This window comes from Rhamphochromis longiceps, linkage group LG17 (assembly GCF_057381845.1).
Source record: "Rhamphochromis longiceps isolate RC_006_pf linkage group LG17, R_longiceps_female_GT1.1, whole genome shotgun sequence".
Taxonomy (NCBI): Eukaryota; Metazoa; Chordata; class Actinopteri; order Cichliformes; family Cichlidae; genus Rhamphochromis; species Rhamphochromis longiceps.
In genome coordinates, this window is record NC_140573.1 from 40988090 (window position 1) to 41010721 (window position 22632).

Sequence of the window (22632 nt, forward strand, 5' to 3'; positions counted from 1 at the left end):
CAATACATTTGCAAAATAACTGAACGTAGCCGACTGAATGAACGATGGGCTGTGAAGTCAGTTCCTCGATCATTAATATGCAAACTGACCTCACAGCCCATCGTTCAAAGAAATCATTAAAAATTGTCACACCCATGATGGATGTTTGCAAACTTCTGACCACAACTGTTAATAGAGTCCAAATATGATGAGCAAGCCTCTTCTTTAATACTTGGTTACTCACAGTATTTTTTGTATGATTTCTCTTTGCTTGCAAACCAAAAATGGTAGAATGAATAAATCCTGTGAAATTGTAACAATACTGCTTCAACTGTTTTGATTACATACTGTCTGTATTAGAATTTCTTCAGTTTTTAAAAACCTTTGTATGAATCTGATCTGTGTTTTGAAACACTGTTCGTTCGATCTTCATTTACCTTTTCTATTATCGATCTGTATCTTCTTCACATTTCCTTCTTTCCCTTCCTCGGTTAGTTAAATAGCTTTTATTTCCTCACTGCGTTTTAAATTGTGACATTTTTATCTGGACATCCGCAAGCTCTTGCCAAAGCTAACATTTGGCCCCAGAGCAGAGTTTACGAAATAAAAATGCTTTCAGTTAATCATCAAACTTGAGCCTGTGGCCCTATTAATCACACAGCTTCTTTTGTGTTTGCAGAGATTGGACCCGTTACAATCACAACAGACCCAAAGAAGTTCCAGTATGAGCTGAGAGAGCTGTACGTTCAGGTGGGTTCAGAGTTCACATCTATCAGTCTAAGGAAACCGAGGCTGAAGCCTGGATGCTCGGGTCATCTGGCTTTGATAAAGGCAGCAGGCTTTGCTCATGTCTGATCTGCTGGTAGAACAACTTGCTGAGCTTATTAAGAAATTTTATCATTCATACAACATCGGATGATGAAAGAGCTTCAATTAGTGTTTTCATCTTAAGCGGATGCCTATCCTTCATGTAACTGGGGCCATGCACCTATTAAATTAAATGATCGTTTGCTGACTTTGATGCACAAAAGCCCCGAAACTTCACCCCATTTTTACCTCCCCTGTCATTACAAAGAAATGCATAAACAAAAACATACAATGGATGGACAGCAAGCTCTGCATATTTCTGTAATTAGTTTGGTACAAAAGGGAAGATGAGTACCATTCAGAGGCCCTTTGAAGAAAGACTTTGGCGAGTGTCTGTGCATCCTTGGCATGTCCTATTGTTAATCTGGTGTGCGAGCGCATAGCATGGAAGGGATCCAGTTTCCTCTCTCTTGCTGTTTCATTCCTGAGTCTGTTTTTCTTCCCCTCACCTCTTCACCTGCACAACTCCTGAAGAGGCTTTGGCCAAAGAGCGTGGAAAATATACTCTTTGGAATTGATATTTTTCTTAAAATTGAAAAATGTCTGTCACGAAGGCAGTTGTGTTTCAGAAGGGAGAAAAAGTCAGGCCACACTTCAAGAACCGACGTGCGTTGGGGTTTGGCTTAGCCTTAGTGTTTGGGACAGTGGGGGAATGTGGGAGTGCAACATTGTCCAGAGGGGAGATGGTGGAGTTCAGAGGAGTAAGAGGAGTCCTGTCTCTTTACCTACCACCCAAATCCCCCCACTGTGGCTCACTCCGTTCCAGATGTTACTCTTGGGGGTTATGCATCCTAGCTTGGTACTGAACCCTGGAGACAGACAGACAGACAGACAGTAATGTGTCTGCTGGAATGCAGCAGAGAATATTTATGTTTGACCCCACCGACAAGCCAGAGAGAAGAGTGGAAAGGACAGAATGAGCATTCATACATTCCCCTGCATATTTTCTATTTGATGTGTCTTTCACTATATTCTAGATTGTAGAGCTAGAGTCACTAGATTTTATCAGTGCTTTGGATTTTTTTCAAGACATATATTCCACACAGTGTGGCTAGTGGCCAGTTTCACTGCATATAGAGTCCAAATCAAGCAAACGTTTTGCCATAAATCTCATTTTGTATTGTACTATTCTTAGTTAGCGTATTGTCTGTCTTGTCTTAATGTTGGTTTAAAATGGAGCACTGTAACAAAAAATAATTTCCCCCAGGGATCAATAAAGTATTCTGATTCTGATTCTGATTCTGATTCTGATTTAAACGCATTTAAAGCTCTGTTGGAGGTTCACTCACTCACACTTAGGATACTTAAACTCATAAACTAGTTTTTGATGGCTGCCTTTTTTTCTCTCAGGGAGGAGGAGACTGTCCGGAGATGAGCATCGGTGCCATTAAGATTGCCTTGGAGATCTCCTTGCCCGGATCGTATATCTATGTCTTCACTGACGCGCGCTCTAAAGATTATAAGCTCACCCACGAGGTCCTGCAGCTCATTCAGCAGAAACAGTCACAGGTTTGGATTTTCTTTTTCTTTCTACACTCAGTAATATCAACGAGCTCAGATTCAAAGTGACCATGTTTTTCTTACCTTGTCTGTAGGTGGTGTTTGTGTTGACCGGAGACTGTGACGACAGGACTCACATTGGTTACAAAGTATACGAGGAGATTGCCTCTACAAGCTCTGGGCAGGTCTTCCATCTAGATAAGAAACAGGTCAATGAGGTGAGAGGAAACTTTTTAGCACGTACAAGCATTCAGGTTTCAAACCATTTGTGGTTTCAAGAGGTAATTTGGTCGTAGTGATCGAATCATTTAAACTCATCACAGGTTTTGTTCCTAAGCTGTGTACTGTAAATAAAATGGCAGCAGAAGGTTTTACAGCCTCCTCGTGTATTTCGCTATGCCCATGCTCGAGTCTGGTCTCCAGATCAAGTGTGCAGGAAACATTTAGTTGATTGATGTGTACCGTAGCTCTTTTTAACTTTTCCAAGAAATGTAAATCATCAGTCTTGGATGTAGAAACGACTCGAAGCCTGAGCTTTAAATGGTATTGCTGTTTTACTACTGTAAGATAAGATCCCCTGCTAGGGAACTGAGACGTATAGATTTTAAGCAGTTTCATATTAAAATTCAGAAATGCTTCATTTTTCTTTCTTGGCTTGTGAGCAGCATTTTTTGTCAACATCAAATGCATTCTGGTCTGGAGGTGTGCAGAGGAATGAATGAGTAAAGTGGTTTCTAACTAGCTGTCATGGTTTCGAGGGCAGGACTCAGTCGCAGGACTCACGCTGGGTAAAAGTCAAAAGATGGTTTATTTACAAGGATGACACCAGGTGAAATATATACATATATACAGTGCTGGGAGGGAAACAGCGGGCCCGGGGCAGGCAGGGAAAGGTCCAGGGAAGATCCAAGCTCCTCTTCACACAGCCAGTGACTCACAACAACCCACAATCCAGTCTTGTCCAAGCTCACTCACTGTCATCCACTCGGGATCCACGAGGAAGGGAAACAGGCAAGGGTCCAGGGAATTCTGTACACAGGGAGAGAAGCTGATGTTAGAAAGAAGCACTAGGAAATCACTAGGCAAGCTGGGTTATACTGACGGAGATTAGCGCAACAATCCAGCGAAGAATCAGACTCCACTGAGGCCTTAAGTAGAGCAGGAGTAATCGTCGGCGATGGATGGCAGGTGAGTAATTATCAGTGATCGAGGACACGCGAGGACGAGAGCCAGACTCCGCCCCGGTTGGGAGTAGTGAAAACATTCGATCATCGTCATAGATCAAAGTCAGTTAAACTTCAGGCATCTCAATCCGCCCAGTTAGGAAACATAAACCATTGTAAATCAGTTTCGCCTGCTGTGGTGCAAAAAGAAATGACAACATGCTTACTGGAGAGGTAAAAACGAGGCAACAAGACTAAATTTCAATCAGATAATGCTTCCCCATGCAGTCATCATTTTCCTAAGGCCTTTTTGAGATGAACGCTCTCACAAGCGCATGTTCCATCACATGTCCTGGATAGCGAGACATGTGGGTCACACACAGTATGGCTTGAGTTCTCCACAGAGACTCAGAGGAAGGAGGCAGGACACGGAGCATCGTTAGAAACTTCCAGATCAAAGCGTTCACGTGTTGGGAAGCTGACCTTGTATGCAGTTTGTGTGTTAGTTTTCTATATCACTTAAGTCTCCATTATATTTTGTCAGGTGTTTGAATACAGATTCAGGGTCCCAAAACTATACACCATATATGTGTAACTTACGCATTCTTCACATTTCCTTTCCATCGCTGTAGGTTCTTAAATGGGTGGAGGAGGCAGTGCAGTCCTCAAAGGTCCACCTGTTGTCCACTGATCATTTCACTGGAGTCAGCAACACGTGGCAGATGCCCTTTGACCCCAGTCTCAAGGAAGTCACCGTGGCACTCAGTGGCCCGGCACCTGACATTGAGATCAAGAACCCCCAGGGTATGATGAATGTAAACCACATGTCAACATGTTTCCTAAAAAGCTTCGTTTTTGATGTATTTTTTGCATTGTTTATAGAATTCACTAAAATGTGTATAAATTATGTATTCATTCATTTAAAATGATGAATAATGAATAATAGCTAAATTTGTACAGCATTCAATATTGTGCAAAAGTACTGAGTCATTGCTCGTTTCTTATATAAGAGCAAGTGAAATAAGTGCAGAGCTGTTGTAACATGTGCAGCCATGTATGCAAATACAACATAGAAAGCAAAACTAGAGTTTGTACAACTCTGATGAACTCGAAAACAAATATTTTCTATGGCCACTTGTTCTTCAACACTGGCTGAACTCTCTTAGGCAAGCGCTCCTGTTTCTTTCAGTAGTCTTCAGGAATAGTTTAGGCTTCTTAAAGCACATTCAGAGTTCTTCTTTGGATGTCGACTGCCTTTCTTCCTTTGCCTGTCTGATCCCACACGGCTCCAGTATGTTGAGATCTGGGTTCTGGGGAGACCAGTCCATGACTGTTAGTTTTCCATAGTGTGTGTGTGTGTGTGTTTTTCTCTCTATCCGGGGATGCTTTAACTGCTCTGGTAGTGTGTTTGGGATCACTGTCATGCAGAAAAATGAAGCTTTCCAGATGATATTGCACGGTGGATCAAAATTAACGACTCCAAACAGCAAAGAGGGGAAATACCACAACAAACATGCACAAACATTTGACCCACAGCATGCATTTAAGTCGCATGAATCTAATTTCTTTACTGCCGGTTAGGGATGGTTGTGATATCAATAAGAAAATCGGAGTCGCTAAATTCTTATCAGTTATCCCTATCCATGTTCATAATTGTGTCAATTTTGACAAGATCCCAAAACCACAGTTTGAAATGAAACCGTGACAGAGCCTCCAAAATCAGCTTTGTTTCTTTTTTTAGTTTCTCTGGAATTTAGAGGAGATTTCTCTATGTGCAGTATGTAAAATACACACTCTGCTTTCTAGCTTTGCCAGAAGCCAGAGAGAAGCTACAGTGAAGTGACAGGTGTCGGTGTCCCATGTGGCGCGCACACACGGTGCAGATAGCAGAGTCAGCAGAACAGACGAGCGTCAGCTCAGATCTCACAAGAGTTGTCGTGGCCGAGTGGTTAAGGCGATGGACTAGAAATCCATTGGGGTCTCCCCGCGCAGGTTCGAATCCTGCCGACAACGACACAATGCTTTTCTCAGCCGTCAGACAGTTAAAGAGCAAACCAACCCTGACAGGCTGTAGTCGCTGATTTTCTGAGAAGACATGAAGGGATAATCACATAATCAAAAGAGAATACTGCAAATATGAATACTAACTGAGGGACCAAAGCATAAACTTACGTCTTAATGCATGCTCAGTCATCCAGGTAAGGGAATCTCAAAAATCTCTGTTCATCTGGACGTAACAGTTTCAGTGGCAAAGGTTTCAGGTCCCACTGAGATCTGGGAAGACTACTACTACACCTACTGGTAGTAATAAACCAGGACTAAAAGCTAGAATAGAGTAAATATAGAAACCAGTCACATGATGCTAGAGTAATACATAGATCAAAACAGAAATCCTAAATTGAAAACAACAATTTAAAAAAAGGACTAATTATCTAAAACAGCAACTAGACGATACTAACACGTAGGAACATATAATATAGTAACTTAACTACAGTGTTCGAAAGCGTCTTCTTTTCTGTCTGCCATAGTAAAGACTGCAGCAACATCTGGGATGCATACATTGCGCACATGTTTTAATTACAGTATCTTGGCTAATGTATCAAAGACATCTTGGATGATTTATAAGACGTGCATCCATCCAGCAGCAAGAGTTAAGAATTAGGTTGTATAATTCAAAGCTGTAGAAAAGGTAAATAATTATCTCACGGTCCATGTCTATGTTCCTCCAGGGAAGCTTGTGGGGAAGAGTGATGGCCTCACTGAGCTTTTGCACATTCCCAACTCTGCCAAAGTTGTCAACATCAAGGATCCACAGCCTGGGATGTGGTCTATCAAGGTAAACAATTCATTCTTTAGCAGAAAATGTGTGTAAAATAACAGCCTGCTAACAACTACCATCGCTGGACTGCTTTTAAGACCGCTTACTGCAAATAGTTGAGTGGTGTAGCCTTGAAACGAGGTAACAACGTAGACCCCAGGAGGGAGCCGTGGCCTTGAAGAAGGTTCAAAACTTGAATTACTGCAGTAATATATCAGCATGCTGAGATACAATGATATGTAATCAATTTGACATGCACGCTGTCTGGTGAAGGCATCTCGGATTCCCAGTGAATCAAAGCATGATCAGAAAAACACACGTGAGCCCTGAGATGGATTTTAAAGCAACACTGAGGATCGAGACAATGTTTAACATTCAAAGCTCTGCTCCTGTCTAATCTTGGCACCCAGCTGTCACACGTTGTCACTGCTGCTGTCAAAGCCAGATGTTTTGGATTTTGTTAACCTGAGTGATTTGTCGGCGTTGTGTCAGTGTTGCCTCTGAGGCCCCCGGTGGTGCACTCATCTCTGCATAGAGTGGAAAAAATGTCGACTCAGCGCTTCCTCTAATAAAAAAGTGTGCATCAAACTCTGGGAGGTGCATATGAGCGATGAGAGAGCATTAATGGGTGGAACATTTGTATTGCTGTAGCTTTTTCTACATGTTGGTGCGATATTACTCTCTCTGGCTTTTATATTACATGATATTCCACAGTATATACGATGCTTCTATTTTGTAGTTCTTTCTTTTGTTTTTTAGGCAAAATAGAAATTAAAACGAGTCCTTTCCAGCTGTATCTGCAGCTAACCCACAGGTTAAGCCACTGCTGGGGTCTGTCTCTTTTCAGATTGTTTCCTTATTCCTTCTGTGTGACAGGGAAAACACTCCCTGATACACAGAATTACCTCTCGTGAACCTTTCCAGGTTTTAATATGTTGCTTATATTTGTTTTTCTCTACTGGGGGTACTGGTAAGTGAAACTCTGAGATTGAAATATGCGCTAAGGTGAATCATCTGTAGTGTTCTGTTTTATATCTGCTTAAAAAGCTCTCAGGAAGCTTTGAGTTCTGTGCTGACTTAACTCATCCAATGTGATCTGTGTTTATAGAAGTGCTGATGGATATAAACAGACACCAAAAAAAGAGAGACAGCAACTTTCTGTCTTAATCATGTCATCCAGTCGCCTCTGCTGCTGCCCCCTTCCCGACTCTATCATTCACTCCCTTTCTGTCACTTACTGAATATTCCTTCCTCTTTCCGTCCTTCTCCCCTCCCCAACACATTTAGTCCTCTAATTCTCTCCCTCAGAGACTCAGGGATCCGCTGCTCAGCTTAAACTCCCAAAACATCTTGTTTTTCCTTTCGGAAAGTGGCTTTTCCCCACATCACTCTAACAGGCTTTTAGACATACATATCTCCTTGTCATCTGTAGCTGTATTTCCCAGGGCACCCAAAGAAATGTGAATAAATACTTGAGGGGGATTTAGCTATTCTACCATGCTGGGTTTCTGTAACGCTAATGGCCCATGACATCCCAGTGTAACACCCGGACCACAGATTTTTGTGTGAAAAGGAATTTGATCCATTTTAATCTGACTTTAATTGGATAAAGTAGTGATGTGTTGAAGCCAGGTTCACCCAATTATCAGCACCTGCTTCTTCACATAATTCTTGCAACATTAATCTCAATTTTGTTTAATTGAATTTAATTATTTCACTGTAAGGTAAGATCATGTACACATACTGTAAAAAAATTCAGTTTGCACTAAAAGCAAACTTCGCCACCTCTGTACGCACATAAGGTAATCAAACTGTGAGGTCGCTGTCATTCACAAGTGGCTAACCCTAAGCTAAAATGCTTTAATTTATATATCTAGAGATATATCTAAAGCCATCACCAGCAGTAAGGAGCTCCAGCATTAGAGCTCTGTGGTACAGCTGTCTGTCAGCACCACATATCTACTGCACAAAAAAGGGATCTAGGGATATGAATTACAGTGCAGACTTTCCATATGCTTACTTTGAAGAGTGTGTTTACAGAATTTTGTAACCCATGATAGGAATGATAAAGTTTTAATTTGAAAAGCATGTAAAATAGCTTAAAGCCTCCCCAGGCACTTTTTTCCTAAATTGGTGTTTCATTAAAGTCATTCTGACTCATTTGCTTGCAGTATATCACAGGACTCGCACAAAGAAAATAAACTGACATTATAACCAGATGCAGCTACTAAGAAATTATAGGATGCAACAAAGGCATACGCTCAAATTATACTGTTTTTTGTATAGATGCATGCTTAAGGTAAGGAAATCCCAGAGAGTTGGTTCTGTTCATGTGAACGTTGTTTTTAATGTCACTCACCCAACGACTTCTTCAGTCTCTGCACATTTGCTTTAGTTTTTCAATGAATTAAAGTCGTAACCAATAAAAAAAACTATTAAAGCTCTGCGTACGAATCCAATCAGTGATTCTCCAGAAAGCAAATAAATGTCTCAGCACAGATCTGATTCAGCTAAGCGCTGGTGTATTCAGGCCTGGACAGGTCAGTCTGTATGGGTGGGTGTGAAATTGGGAAATGGGAGTGGTTTTAATTGCACTCACTGTTCTTTGCCTTTTCTAAAGGAGTGACCTTTGAAGAACCTCTCTCCTAATTATCCCCTCAGTTACAACCAACTAAAGACCAAGTGTAATGCTGTGGCAGCCAGTAGGGTGGGTTTAATGCAGGCATTAGCCTTTGAGGCTGAACCAAATCCCCTCATTATCTGAGCAATTTCACCTATAGTTTCATAATTGTGCTCATCTTTGCCTGCAAGCTCTGCACTATCCTATTTGGTAGTTTTCTCTTTACTGTACGTCAGATAGAACGTAGTCATTAATAAATGCAGCAAATTCACAAACTCTCTTTGATTTCAGGCAATTGCAAATGACAGTTTAGGTTTGCGTGCCTTGTTTTGCCCTGTGACTCAGTGTCTGTGACACCACCGGCGTGTTTCACCTTAGGTGAGGGGTTTCCACCTCTCACCAACATATACTTCATTGTAATTACTCTGTCTCTATTTTTCAAAGCTTCAAATCACCTCCACATGATGAGGACCACATGAGCAATTACCTGCTCTCTGATTATAGTCGTTGTGTTTAAAGTGATTCTTAGACCAAATAGGTCATCTCCCGATTGAGATGTAAGATATTAGGCTGTTAGCAGTGGCTTTGTCAGTGGCGTGTCTGTACATGTGGGGGATTGTTGGCATACAAAAGACTCTTCCCAATGCTGTGTCTGTCATTTACACCACTCAGCACTGCCTTTGATGACCCACGCCCTCTTCATTTGTTTGAATCTGAGCTATTATAGTTTCATGAGTTCTGATCAGCTGATCAGGTTTTCCAAATTCAATAATTAGTTTTAGTCGTTTTATATTTTTCAAAAGCCTAAAATGTTTTAGTTTCGTTTTAGTTAACTATAACAGCCTTTTGGTGATTCCTATAAATCAGCGCTCCCCAACCCTTTTTTGCGTCACGGACCAGTTTATGTCCAATAATATTTTTACGGACCTGCCTTTAAGGCGTCACGGATAAATACAACAAAATAAAACCAGTACCAGTACCAAATGTATTCATAACACACAGGAAAAGACCCAGGCAAACCGAGTTAAAGATAAAAACGATAAAATCCCTGTTAACCATAAATTTCACACCCGAGCTTCAACTCTCGCGGCCCAGTACCAAACAGATCCAGTACCGATCCGTGGCCCGGGGGTTGGGGACCGCTGCTATAAATCATATCGCCATTAAGGATCAGCTTGGATCAAACATCTGAAATTTAAGAATAAAGGTTTATCCATTAAGAATTCTTGGTACCTCAAAGACAGTATCTGGTAAACAAATGGACCTAAAACACTTCTACCTTTTTAATACAGACCGCAAGTGAAGGAAGGCACTCAGTCCGTATCTCAGGTCTCAGTACCATCGACTTCCGAGCTGGGTTTTCCAGGAAAGCCACCATGGACTTTAAAAAGACATCCAGTAGGCCAGTTCAAGGTCGGTAAAGGAAACATTTAAAAACTTTGGAAACAACAGGATGTGATGTTTGTTTGTTTTGTACTTGCTGGTTTTTTGCTTTCATCTTTTGAGATGTCAGAATATTCCACATGAGGACACAACACATATTGATTTTCCAGGTATTCCCACCCATATCCTTCTGAACACCACTGGACTCTCTCCTCCTGCTCGACCTGACAGGCTGGAGCTCCTGTCTATCTCTGGCACAGTGATCAAAACTTTGCCAATCCGGTACTACCCGGACCGTCAACCGTACAACCTCTGGAACATCACAGAGTTCATACCACCCAACGAGGCCTTCTTCCTGCGAGTGACAGGATATGACCGCGACGGTTTCTTGTTCCAGAGAGTCTCGAGTGTTTCCTTCTCCAATATTGTACCTGGTCAGTGATGCATATTATTAATCATATTTAGATGGATATATAAAAGGTTTCCTACCAATTTGCTTATTAATTTTCCTGACTTTATTTGCTTCTTTATCTTCCCGTTAGATGCTCCTAAGGTGCTGATGCCAGCCAAAACTCATGGTTACTACCTCCAGAGAGGGATAATCAAATGCCAGGTAGAGAGTTTCATCCCTTTCACACTGCGCTTCAGCAGGGATGGAGGAAGACTTGGGGTGGACCAACTTTTCAGGTGAGCAGCAGCTGTCAAAATAATATAATATCATCTATTAAGTGTTAAGATTAACACATTCTGCTTAGGACCACTGTGATTCAAAGAAGACTGATTTTTCAATCTGTTGTCGTTTATATTTGGAGTCATGCTCTTTTCTGCAACCTATGAAAAAACCCTAAATTTATTCTAATGTTTGCCAGACCATATGCTTACTCAGATCTCAAAACTGGTCATTAAGGGACAGGTGAGCTCTGAAAAGTCATCTTTATTGGGGCAAGCGTTAAAGACCTAAACACCTTCAGGGTGTTTTTATGAATCATTTTGGCTATGTGTGGCTTGTTGGTTATGGTTAATGTCTTTAATTGTTACTACATTTCCAGGCTTTGTAAGAAAAGGTATAATGTCCTCAACAGATGTATTATAATGGACATGCTGGAGGATGTAAAACTATTATATTTTGTTTCCATCTCGAGATTAAATTCAGTTAAATTTTACAGAGATGAGTTGATAGAGTACCAAAAGGATTCTTAAAAAGCAAAAAATAAAGTAAATCTGCTGGTCGTTAACACTTTTTCACAAATTTCCTGTGACTCTGTCATTCTAGTGAGTCTGACAGTGCATTATGGGAAATAGCCGAGGTAACTCTAAAGGACGAGGGTTACTACGAGTGCATTGCCATCAGCAGCGCTGGAACAGGGCGAGCTCGGACCTTTCTGGATGTATCAGGTAAACAAAAGTTTATTGCACAAAAATCATGAAACACCAGCTCCAAAACATTTAACGTTTTCTAGTCGTTTAAATAAGACTTTTGTTTTTAAAAACTATGATCTGAGTCTCTAGTTCATGTTATGGATTACAAATTATGGAAGTAACATAAATGGGGGCTCGTCCGGGATCTTTTGGGCTCACCGTCAGAGATCTCAGGCACAAATCACGGACAAGCCTCCAATTTTCACAAATTTGCTTTAGATGTGTGACAAATAATGAGAACCTAGAAGATTTTTGTTTAAACAAAAGAGAATTCACAACACAAACACAAAAGAGAGTCGAACCAAGGTGGAAGCGAGAGATGGTTAATCCGGGCCAGCTTTTATTGCCTGTAAGCTAGTTGTTGTCTAATGCAAGTATAAACTACCTCTAGCAGTGTGGGAGAGGCATGACAATACAACAAAATGATAAACTAAGTTAAAGTAATTCTCAGAATTTGTGTTGCTGTGTTATTGTTATTGTAATTATTAGTGAGCTACCCTCCATCACTACATTAAATGAGCCATGGCTGCTGGCCAGGAACGCTTACAGGCTGGGGAGCATTAGACTGTCAACAGATGTAAATGAAGTCTGATCGATCTGCTGGCAGGGCAATGTTTAGAAAACAACACGTTATTACTGAGTGAAATGGAGCAGCAGGTATATGTCATGCTTAGCAGGTTTACACACACACACATGTTGGGTATTCATATCTTGTGGGGACATCTAATTGACATAATGCTTTCCCTAGCCCCATGCCCTAACCCTAACCCTTACCCTAAACCTAACCATAACCTAATTGTAACCCTAACAGAGCCACATTTTTAGTCTCAAAAATGCCTTCAAACTGATTAGGACTGGGATTTTGGTCCCCACAAAGATATGAATGCACACATGCACACACACAAAAGCTATGGACCTATGGCTGGAATCTATGTCGCAGTCAACATGGGCTAAAGTTTATAGTTTCTCCTGCAGTCGAGCCCATGCAGAGACACTGCACGATGGCAAGATTAATGTAACTTAATGGAGCGTAAAACATGATGCTGTAATCCATGCCTCAGTGCAGGTTTGTAATGGAGCCTATGGTATGGTTTTTGTGAGTCATTTGTAAAGAAATGAGCTGTGGCTACAGTGTAAGATGAGAAAACATAAAGCTGCAATTAAGCTGCAGGATGTTCAAGGAAAAAAACATCCCACTGATGGTTTGGTTTGGTCACTGACTTGGATGCACAGTTTTGATAAAGCAGCTGAGCCACAGAAACTGACTGTTATCCACAACGAGAAAAAAGATCACGTAAATCATTTTTTGGATGATAATTTTATCACTCTAAGCCCTGAGCAAGGACAGAACCAGAAGGGATCATACAGTGATTTATATGTTTAGTCTCACCACTGGGCAAAATAAAAATTATGTTTCCATCTTTTTTTGTCCAGTTTTTTCTTTCCAAGAAACTTTCGTCTCTGTGGAATTCACAGAGCTTCATCTGCATAATTATTGCCAAACTGGGTGGAGAAGGTTGAAAGACGCTTTGTGAAACAGAAGAGCAAAAGAAGAAGCCAGACAGGGTCCTGTGTAATATATGAGCGTAACTCACCTGCTGTGTTTACAGTTCAAAGTTGCGGAGGTAGCTCAGTGCGGCTAACTGTTGCCTTTTATGATGTCCCTAAAATTTCATGAAATAAATCCCCTCTCAGCCACAAGTCCAACCTTTGTTAGTGAGCCAGCTATACTCTGAACAGGATGACAGGGCCCTGTTTTTTATACACATGCAAACACATAATTGTCACGGTTTGCGGGGGCAAGCCGTGTGGAATATATATAGGACCAAAAGGCGGCAGCTCTGGTGCAGGTGAGTGTTTATTAACAACAAAAATGCAAACAACAAAGGCGCTAGGAACATGAAACTGAAACCTAAACTGGGTAAACTAACAACACAAACCAAGAATGACGGTGCAGGGAGGTCCGGGGAAATACATACAGGGAGACCGAGGGGAAACAACACAGACGAACCAGCAACTACTATGACAGAAGACACAACTTAAATACACTCAGAGAACACAGGGGGATTACATACAGGTGGGGACACAGCTGGGAGTAATTAACATGACGAGACTAGGGAGGCAAACTGAAAACACTCACATAAGACACAGACCTTCACAATAAAACAGGAACTTACACATGAAAGGACACAAACTAAGAAACGCGGACTAGATACAGGAACACACGGGCAGAACAGAGTAAACACTAACCAGAGGAAGAACAGAACCAAAATCGCGAAGAGAAAACACAAAACGCTGGGTCAAAAGGACCCAGGATCATGACAATAATACCGCCCCTGCTGCCAAACTTATGTCATCCTAATCCCAGAGAGCTATTCTGAAATCCCCAGCATCCTCCCTTTATCAGAGCCAAAGCTTCCACCGCCACATCTTCCATTTCTTTTCTACTTTTCCTTTTATTACCCTTTTCTCTACTTAGCTGTGGTTCCACACTGAGAAAATGATTGATGACACGGCAAGGCTCACACGATTTCTGTTTTTGACATGATGACGCGACAAAAGACGGACAACAGGCAAGTTTGGTGGATATAAGATCTGACAAACTTTGGACATCATTTGATGTGCGAGTGCTTCAAAAGATAACAAAAAACCTTTGCACATCTATTTCAGAAGAAAATCAGACTGAGCAAATGTTGTAAACAGGCAAACAATAAATTATTGCTCAGGCGTGTGAGGACATCAAGGAATACATTTCCAGAGGCTAAGAACAATACACGTGTACATCCTGTATTATTTGACCGTTAGAAATATATGAATTTCTGTAGTTTTGGTCTATCTGTCTGATCTGTAACTCATATCTCTTTTGGTTGTTTGGTTGTTTGCAAACATTTGTGTGTTTCACAGCTTCTGACCAGTCGACCAATAACTCGTAGTTTGTGCACGTGCAGAAAATTTAGGTTAAAAAACTTGACTCCAAAAAAGTCAGGGCAGTTTCCATGATTGGATTCTTTTTGTCGCTACTTACGTAAGTGTCACAAAGAAAGTAACCACTTGCTCTGAACTGCTGTTTATTCTATGATGTCACGTTTTTTCGATTGCTGCCAACAACCTTCGTTCATCCTGCTCTCACACTCACACAGAGCCCCCTCCAGCCGTCACAGTCCAGGGTAACGTAACTGCCTCCCCGGGCTCCCGGGCCGTCCTCACCTGCCACGTCGTTAGCACCGTCAGCTTCAACCTCACCTGGTTGAGAGGAGGCCAAGACGCCCGTCTGGACCCACGCGTGAACGTCCTCGCCAACCTTTCGCTGCAGGTGTCCGCCGTAACCCCGGATCATTCTGGCTGGTACGAGTGTCACGCTGTAAATGAGGGAGGGGTGACTGCAGAGCGGCTCTACCTCACTGTACAAGGTGAGGAGCGTGTGTTTATGTCTTTGTGTGTTCTTAGGTTTTAACCTGCTGATGGTCTGTGTGGCTTTGTACCTGCACCTGCAATTCTCAGCGAACACAACCACTTTTCTAAAATATATGTCTCTTAAGTGCCCCTGCCTCCCTTCCCTCCCCTGCTCCCCATATTTCACTCTTTCGCTTTATGAGATGTGTGAAAATTATTTATGGTTGACTCTCAGGCAACACTGAAGTAGAGTTTTCCATCTCCGGACAGCACTTATAGTCGTGTTCCTAACGCTTCACTGACATGAGTCGGGAACACTGTTGCATGGATGAAAGAGTGCTGCTATCTATCTGGCCAGCTCCACAGAGTGTCTGCCAGCACCTGGGCAGGAAACAGTGATGCGGTACAGCTGCTAAAATCCACTTATTAGCACAGGATCTCAGCCAGAAACATTTGAGAAAGGAATTGAGGAAGTCTGAATGAGTGAAGAATTTTTCTTATTTTCTTTCCTTAATTCAATCTGTCCAGATGAACATCCTGTGTTTGCTTGGCTATACGACCAGAGAAGAAGAAAATTCAAAATCCATATGCTGCACGATGTTAGCCTAAATCTCTCCGCATGCTTTACTTCTTGGGCTTCAGTGGTTTTAAAAGAAGACAAATTGGCGTTCTTCTCTTTTTAAATGAGAAGGAGAGCCGTTTACTCAAAGTGGCTTTTATTTTCTAGACCTAAATTTAAAGTGTTCTTGTGACCTTACCTCAGAGCAAATTGTTGTCTTTCTAAGTGAATATTTGAAGCCGGCGCTTCAGGCAGGTTTTGAGAGGAACTCTGTCATTTGGCTCGTCTCACTGAGTGACGACCTACACAGTTGACCCAAAAACTGTTTAACTGGATACTTTTTCTCTTTTCTTTAATATCTCCACCTGCTTGTTTTTTGTCACTAGTTTATTTTAACCTGTTTATTGCTATTTGTTTTACTCCTTTTGCTTCTTTCTTTCTTTTTTTGCATATTATTTTCTCTGTAAAAAAAACCAAACAGCTGTTAGCAGGCCCTGGGGGTTTCCTAATTACTCCTGTACAGACCCATCCTAGTGATTAGTCTCACTTTGAAGTAAGCCAAGTCTGCTGACAGCTTACAACACTTGGACGCTGCACAGTGGAACTTGGGAGTGTGTCTGTGCCGTCTGCCTTAATTTAAAATGTCTTTTCTTCTTTTGATTTTTCTGTTGTGTCTCCACAAATTACCTGTTTAAATGGCAACATGTCACACCATCCGAGTGTTGTTTTTAAGCCTTATTCAAACGGTTCTTGTCAGACAAAGTTTCCAGCCAAAAATAGGGCTTTTAATGACTTCTTGCCACAGCTGTGTAGCAGTCGTCGCTTTGTGGTTGTTTAGTCGTTGGAGGACAGAGATAAAGAAATATGTGGGCGAAGTGTTCGTGTGTCCAGCTTTGTGAGTTGTGACTTACAATACTACTCTTTGTAAGTTGGATGTCTACAGTTTGGATACTGCCAGTGAGTCATTAGCATACATGGCCTTTTCAAAATTAGACAGCCACAGATGTAGTCATAGTAGATGCAGTCTGACAGAGGGGTCAGAGGAAGACGTGTAAAGAGGAGACTCGGGATAAATACATCGTGAGAGGGAGTGAAGGCAGATGAATGACGCAGAGGTGGGAGAGGATCAAGGGACTGCTGGAGACAAGCCTCTCCCAGACGTATCACATCTGTTGCTGGCTCGGGAGAGGCTTGTCGATATGGTTGTCCTAGTTTCTCTGCTGTCCCCTGTCCCCGGTGACATTGTGAGAATAAGAGGCAAGTGAAGACAGAGAAGAGGCCTTGTAGTTGTTCTGGCACGCTTTCCTTTGATCTTGTGTGTTTTCCAGTCCTTAAGATGTTTTTCACAATGGAAAGTCAAATTGTTCTCAAGTCAAAGTTCTAATATGTCAAAACTTGACAGCATTTGGTAAATGTGCTGTATACCTTTTAAAATGTGGTGATTGAAGCACCCAACGTGTGTGTGTGTGTGTGTGTGTGTGTGTGTGTGTGTGTGTGTGTGTGTGTGTGTGTGTGTGTGTGTGTGTGTGTGTGTGTGTGTGTGTGTGTGTGTGTGTGCCTTCATTTTCTTAAGTGTATTCCCTCAGCTAACCTTTCATAAAGTAATTTATTGATGGCGCACAAGCCAGAGCAAGTTCCTGGCAGGGACGCAGATTTGATGTTTCAGAAAAGTCTCTACATTAGGAAGTCTTAGACGGATTTTCCTGAAGTCGGAAAGGTCGGAGAAACTGGACGTGATCGTAGCAGCGGGAATAGAGTAGAGAAAACACACCCTTAAAGAGAAGAGTTACACATCGTAAATCAGTTGGAAAATCTCTGTATAGCCAGCTTCTCTGGGTCCGGATTCAGTATTCCCTCCTGTGTTACCAATAAAAACGAGAATGTGAGGGTGAAAGATGTCCTGTGAAACACTAATGGTTGTCATATCAGCTGTCACTCTTCTCACTACGGTGACAATAAAAGTTTATGCACTGTTACGACGTCTGACTGAAGCTGGACTCATTCAAAGCGCAAACTGCTTTCCTTGAATCTGTCCACGACTGTGTTTCACTGCAGACAGTGCAGCCAATCGCTCTGCAGTAACGCCTGCGACTGAATAAGACGGCGATTCATTTTAGCAACTTGTCTTTTATTCTAGAGGTGCCCAGAGTGTCAGTAGAGCCGCGCAATCAGACCTTTACGGCAGGAAACGATGTGCAGATCAGCTGCTCGGCTAGCGGCTATCCTCCACCTCGCCTGGTCTGGACCCACAACGGCATGTTCATCACGGCGTCCAGCAGGTGAACTGATTTCCTCTCGCACAAACAGAATCAATCATTCGTCTTTATATTAATTATACAACTCAGATTTTTCAGCGCATAGAATAAATGTCGATCTTTTCAGACACAGGATGACTCCCGGTGGCTCTCTGGTTATAAAAAATATGGAGAAAAAGGATGGAGGAGCGTATGGCTGCCTGGCCAGCAACCCGGCTGGGACCCACTCAGTGACCTCCATCCTCACTTACATGGGTGAGCGCACACATTCACAGACACTGGAAGCAAACACAACATTTACTAATATATTTTATGTATCACGTGCACTGCATTGCCCTTGATTCTCTTTATGGTACTGATGTTTTTCTATTTTTTGTTTTTCTAGAGTCTCCTGTAGTGTCTGTGGCATTCAGCGAGATTCTTATTGGTGTTGGAGAAGCCACTGTGATGGCCTGTTCAGCATCTGGAATCCCCCAGCCTGAGATCTGGTGGTACAAAGGTAGCATCTCATAGGACGTGACAGGTTTAGAAAATAAAGAAAAATGGAAACCGTCAACATATTCCCACAATCAGTTTGGATTATGTATAAGTTCAACGCACAGAAAAAGATTTTTCACCAAAACACTTGTTTTTTGTTACGCTGCTGTACTTGCTCTGTTTTGTAGGCCACACAAAGCTCCGCCCATCGTCCCTCTTGGAGGTGGACACATCGGGGGGGACGCTGACCATCAAGGAGACCCAGAATGCCGACGCTGGAGATTACACCTGCTTGGCTGTCAACGCTGCTGGCACCGCATCAGGACGGATCTCTCTGAGCGTTGGAGGTGAGAGCGGGACCAAGTTCTGTTTCCTGTGCTGCATGTTGCTAATGTCGTGCGACTGAGGTTTTCTGTCTTTGCTTCTGTTTTCAGCTTTAATATTTGCTTTAAGGGGGAATTGTTTTTACCATCCAGTCCTATTGGATAGCTACAGCTCTTACTTTCTTTTCAGGAAGACTAACAAAAGTAAATTGAAATCCAAATCTGTTAAACAGAAGCAAACTCAGAGGAATTGTGGGTAGTCGTCTCTGTTTGGGACTTTATCCCCTCGGTGAACTCGTGCAGAACTGCGAAACCTTTTTCAGGGCCAGATGTATAAATGACATAAGCACATGTTCCCTGAAGATGGTGTTGTTAAAATACTTGTACCTTCACACATATTTTACACTATACACACGCTTTACTTAGATGACCTGAGTGTGACATATCTTCATGCCAAAGACAACAATAGAAGCACCGATTGAATCCTGGCAACGCTTTATTTGGAGCCTTGAAACATTGTCTTTATGTGCTATATATGAATGCGCTCTTTACCAGACCAAGAACAAAAAGTGTTTGGTTTACACCTGCAGTTAAGAAGGTTGTACAGAGGTGGATTCACGTGTTTGCAAGGTTAATTGTGCAAACTGTCCGCAGTAGCTGTACGCTAGAATCGGTAACTAACCCAAAACATGCAAAAAGCACGGACAGACTGTCTTTAACGTGGATCATCTTCTACCCTTTTTGGTCTCTTCACCGCTCTAGCTGCACCCAAGTTCACTGTAGAGCCGTCGGATGTGGCTGTGGACATCGGCTTCAACGTGACCCTGCCCTGTTATGCCCGAGGTTACCCTGAACCAGAGATCGCCTGGCGGAGAGAGGACGGCTCGCCACTTTTCAACAGGCCTCGCACACATGGCACTATCTCACAGAGCAAAGGGCGTCTACAGATCACCAGTAAGATTTTTTTAAGCTGTATATGAATTTACAGATGACTGAAACAAATACAGTTATTTTATACCTTAATGTCCCTCTTTCCTTCAGACCTATGGGTGGGGGATGAGGGGGTTTATATTTGTGAGGCCCAGAATCAGTTTGGCAAGATCCAAACCCAGGCCAGCGTCGCTGTGACTGGATTAGGTAAGAAAAGCTTATTAAATTTCTCATTTCTTTGATACTATTATATTTTTCTGGTCTAGCACCGTAACCTCCGAATCGCTCAGTTAGCTCCGTCGCTCTCAAAACACACACATATCGGTTTCATGGCTGCTGAAGCTTCCTGTGCATCTTGGGAGTTTGTTAGAACCTTGTAAACTCTCTAATTCTGTTTCACAGCTTCTCTTTAGTGGAAAACACACTGAGCTCTTATATGTAGGCCAAAGGTTAGAAGGCAAAGACCCACCCAGATGTTATGCAGCTTCAGCTACTGCAGCTTTTCCCTACTGACAACATGCCTCACAACATTCATGGGATAAAAGAAAGTACATTCTTAATGCTTCCACAGAATGTGAGGGGAGAGGTAGCACTTTATTACCTGATCCTATAAGTAAGTCTGAGCACCTATATAAAATCAGAAGTCTTGGCAGTTTGCTGGTGCGTTCAGGTGCGTGTTCTTCTGAGGAGTGGACTTCCCAGCAAATTCATCTTGAGGTCAAACTGTGCAAAATTCAGAGAGATTGCAAAAAACCCAGAAGCAACATATCAGACTCGGCAGTCTGTATGTTAAATGTTAAAGTTCATGACAGCACAATTAGAAAACCCTAACCCAGAGAAAGCCTCTTGTCTCTAAAAAAAAACCTGTCAGCACATCTCAGGTTTGCAAAGTTGCATCTAAACAAACCACAAGACTTCTGGATGTCCTCTGGACAGACAGGGCCAAAGTGGAGATGGCCATAATGCACAGTGCCATGTTTGATGTAAACCAAGCAGCATATCAGCACAAACGCCTCTTACCAGGTGAAAGTGGGCAACAAGACAATGATCCCAAGCACAGCAGCTACAACAGAAGAAAAGAAAAGAATCAAGGTGTTGCAATGACCTCTGTTTTCTGTTCCTTTAAGTTAAGAAAGTTTAAAGCCATCCATGCCTTTACATCATCCAAACAATCTAGTGAACCCCTCAGAGGACTCACAGATTTGCGTTTTAGTGGCAGGTAAATCACGTGTTGCAATGACCGTGAGTCCAGACATCAACCTGGCTGAAATGCTGTTGGACTGTAAGGCAGCTGTGACTAAACAAATGCCTGAACTGAACACTGCGTGTTCCAGAATTCCTCCACAACCATGTGAGACACTGATAAAGTCGACAGAAAACACTTCAGATTATTGCTGCTAAAAGTGATTCTTCAAGCTACCGACTGGTGGCGTGCATTCAGTTTTTCTCAGAAATGCATACAGTCCTGAAAACCTCGTTTTTTGCTTGGCTGTATACCAAATGCAGATGTACGGCAGTTTCTTTTGGTGTGTCCGCTGCATGTACGCGTTCCCAGGCTCATCAGGGTGGTCGTCAAATTCCCCTCACCAACACCCTGTTGTCCATCTCCTACAGATGACGTCACCACTGATTGTGTTAACACCCCAAACTGTTTCCACAAATGTGATGTTACAAGTTTGTATTTATACACATACAAAGGCGTGTGCGTGTGGTTCTAGCAGCTGTATAAACACTGTACTTACAGTATTGATGATGCAGTTGCAGGAACAGTCACTCCCTGTCCGTCATACTGTACGCACACTGAACACACCTTATAAACACTTATTGCCATCGGCGTCCTTGATTTTTACTTCTCATAACGTCCGTAAACTTGTCCAAATGGCGTCCACAGTTTCACCCGTCATCGCGATGAGTCCGGCTGTGCTGAGCGTGATCGAGGACCAGCCGATGACTCTTCCTTGCGTGCTGCTTGGTGGGAATCCGCTGCCCGAGAGGCAGTGGCTGCACAACTACGGCCTGGTGAGGACACAGAGAGGAATTAGATTTTTAAATTGTTTTCCACATCTTGCACACCTTGATTCTTGCCCTGGGTTGAATAAAGAGGATTTCATTCAACTTCTGTCAGGTGACCTCAGACCAGTATGTGTCAGTGAGGAGGGATGGCAGTCTGCATATCGAGAGAGTTCGGCTGGATGATGCCGGTGACTACACCTGCCTGGCTGAGAACGCTGTCGGGGCCGCCAACCACACCACCGCTGTCAACGTTTACGGTAGCAAACATTAGAACGCATAAAATCTCTACACAGACAAGCGCATGTTATCCTCCCACCTATCAGACATCTTTTAGGTTCAGCATTGAGATCAGCTCTAACGGGAATTGAAGAAATTGAAGAAATGCAAATAACCGAACCAAGCCTGGGCTGATATCATTAAGCACACCTGGGCTGTTTCTGCATTGATGTCTCTAAATATCATTTCATTTAATGTCTCCTTTCCACTGTGAAGGCTCTTGTGCTCAGGAACAGGAATATCTAACCCAGGAGCTGCTGAAGGAATTGTAGACTTTGAAGCAAAGTGTGTGAGAGAGTGAAACGTGTTCTCCATTTCTACTAAAATCAGCTGCTGGTAGATTCTACCGACATAAACAGGAACAGTTTGCAGCATGTATATTAAAGCAGCGGCTCCTTTAAATTAGTGGGGTTAGGTCATTTTCATGTAGGCATGCACAAATCACTTGTATTGATCTTGCAGTAAGTCATGAGAAACTGTGCAAAGTGTGCAGCCAGAACACCATGCTGTGTCTTGTATTGTGTACACTCCACGTGATGCAGTTGTTTAGCTAAATCATGTTTCCAAAAAATGTTACAAGCCTCCGAGTGATGATCTCTTCTGCAGAGTCCTTGGAGTGACAGAGTCACAAAAAAAGAGAGCGAGAGGGGAAAAAAG

General features: G+C 42.4%; 1 protein-coding gene, 1 long non-coding RNA gene and 1 other non-coding gene across 4 annotated transcripts in view; 2 read left to right on the forward strand and 1 right to left on the reverse strand.

Annotated features, from left to right (window-relative positions):
- hmcn1 (hemicentin 1) overlaps window positions 1-22632 on the forward strand; it is an 89938-nt gene that overhangs the window by 24252 nt on the left and 43054 nt on the right. For both annotated transcript variants that reach the window (XM_085386199.1, XM_085386201.1), the window contains exons 2-19: window positions 659-729; window positions 2197-2355; window positions 2442-2564; window positions 4142-4313; window positions 6239-6345; window positions 10240-10360; window positions 10501-10764; window positions 10873-11017; window positions 11604-11725; window positions 14890-15159; window positions 17839-17980; window positions 18084-18211; window positions 18342-18455; window positions 18622-18780; window positions 19519-19710; window positions 19798-19893; window positions 21578-21705; window positions 21812-21956. In XM_085386199.1, coding sequence (XP_085242325.1) covers window positions 659-729; window positions 2197-2355; window positions 2442-2564; window positions 4142-4313; window positions 6239-6345; window positions 10240-10360; window positions 10501-10764; window positions 10873-11017; window positions 11604-11725; window positions 14890-15159; window positions 17839-17980; window positions 18084-18211; window positions 18342-18455; window positions 18622-18780; window positions 19519-19710; window positions 19798-19893; window positions 21578-21705; window positions 21812-21956 — 2658 coding nt within the window. The remainder of the gene's footprint in view (window positions 1-658; window positions 730-2196; window positions 2356-2441; window positions 2565-4141; window positions 4314-6238; window positions 6346-10239; window positions 10361-10500; window positions 10765-10872; window positions 11018-11603; window positions 11726-14889; window positions 15160-17838; window positions 17981-18083; window positions 18212-18341; window positions 18456-18621; window positions 18781-19518; window positions 19711-19797; window positions 19894-21577; window positions 21706-21811; window positions 21957-22632) is intronic.
- trnas-aga (transfer RNA serine (anticodon AGA)) lies at window positions 5441-5522 on the forward strand. The gene has a single exon. It is a non-coding gene; the product is annotated as a tRNA-Ser (tRNA).
- Window positions 5460-6279, reverse strand: LOC146650234 (uncharacterized). Its single transcript, XR_014908103.1, has 3 exons — window positions 6216-6279; window positions 5682-5834; window positions 5460-5594 (listed from the first exon to the last, which is right to left on the reverse strand). It is a non-coding gene; the product is annotated as an uncharacterized LOC146650234 (long non-coding RNA).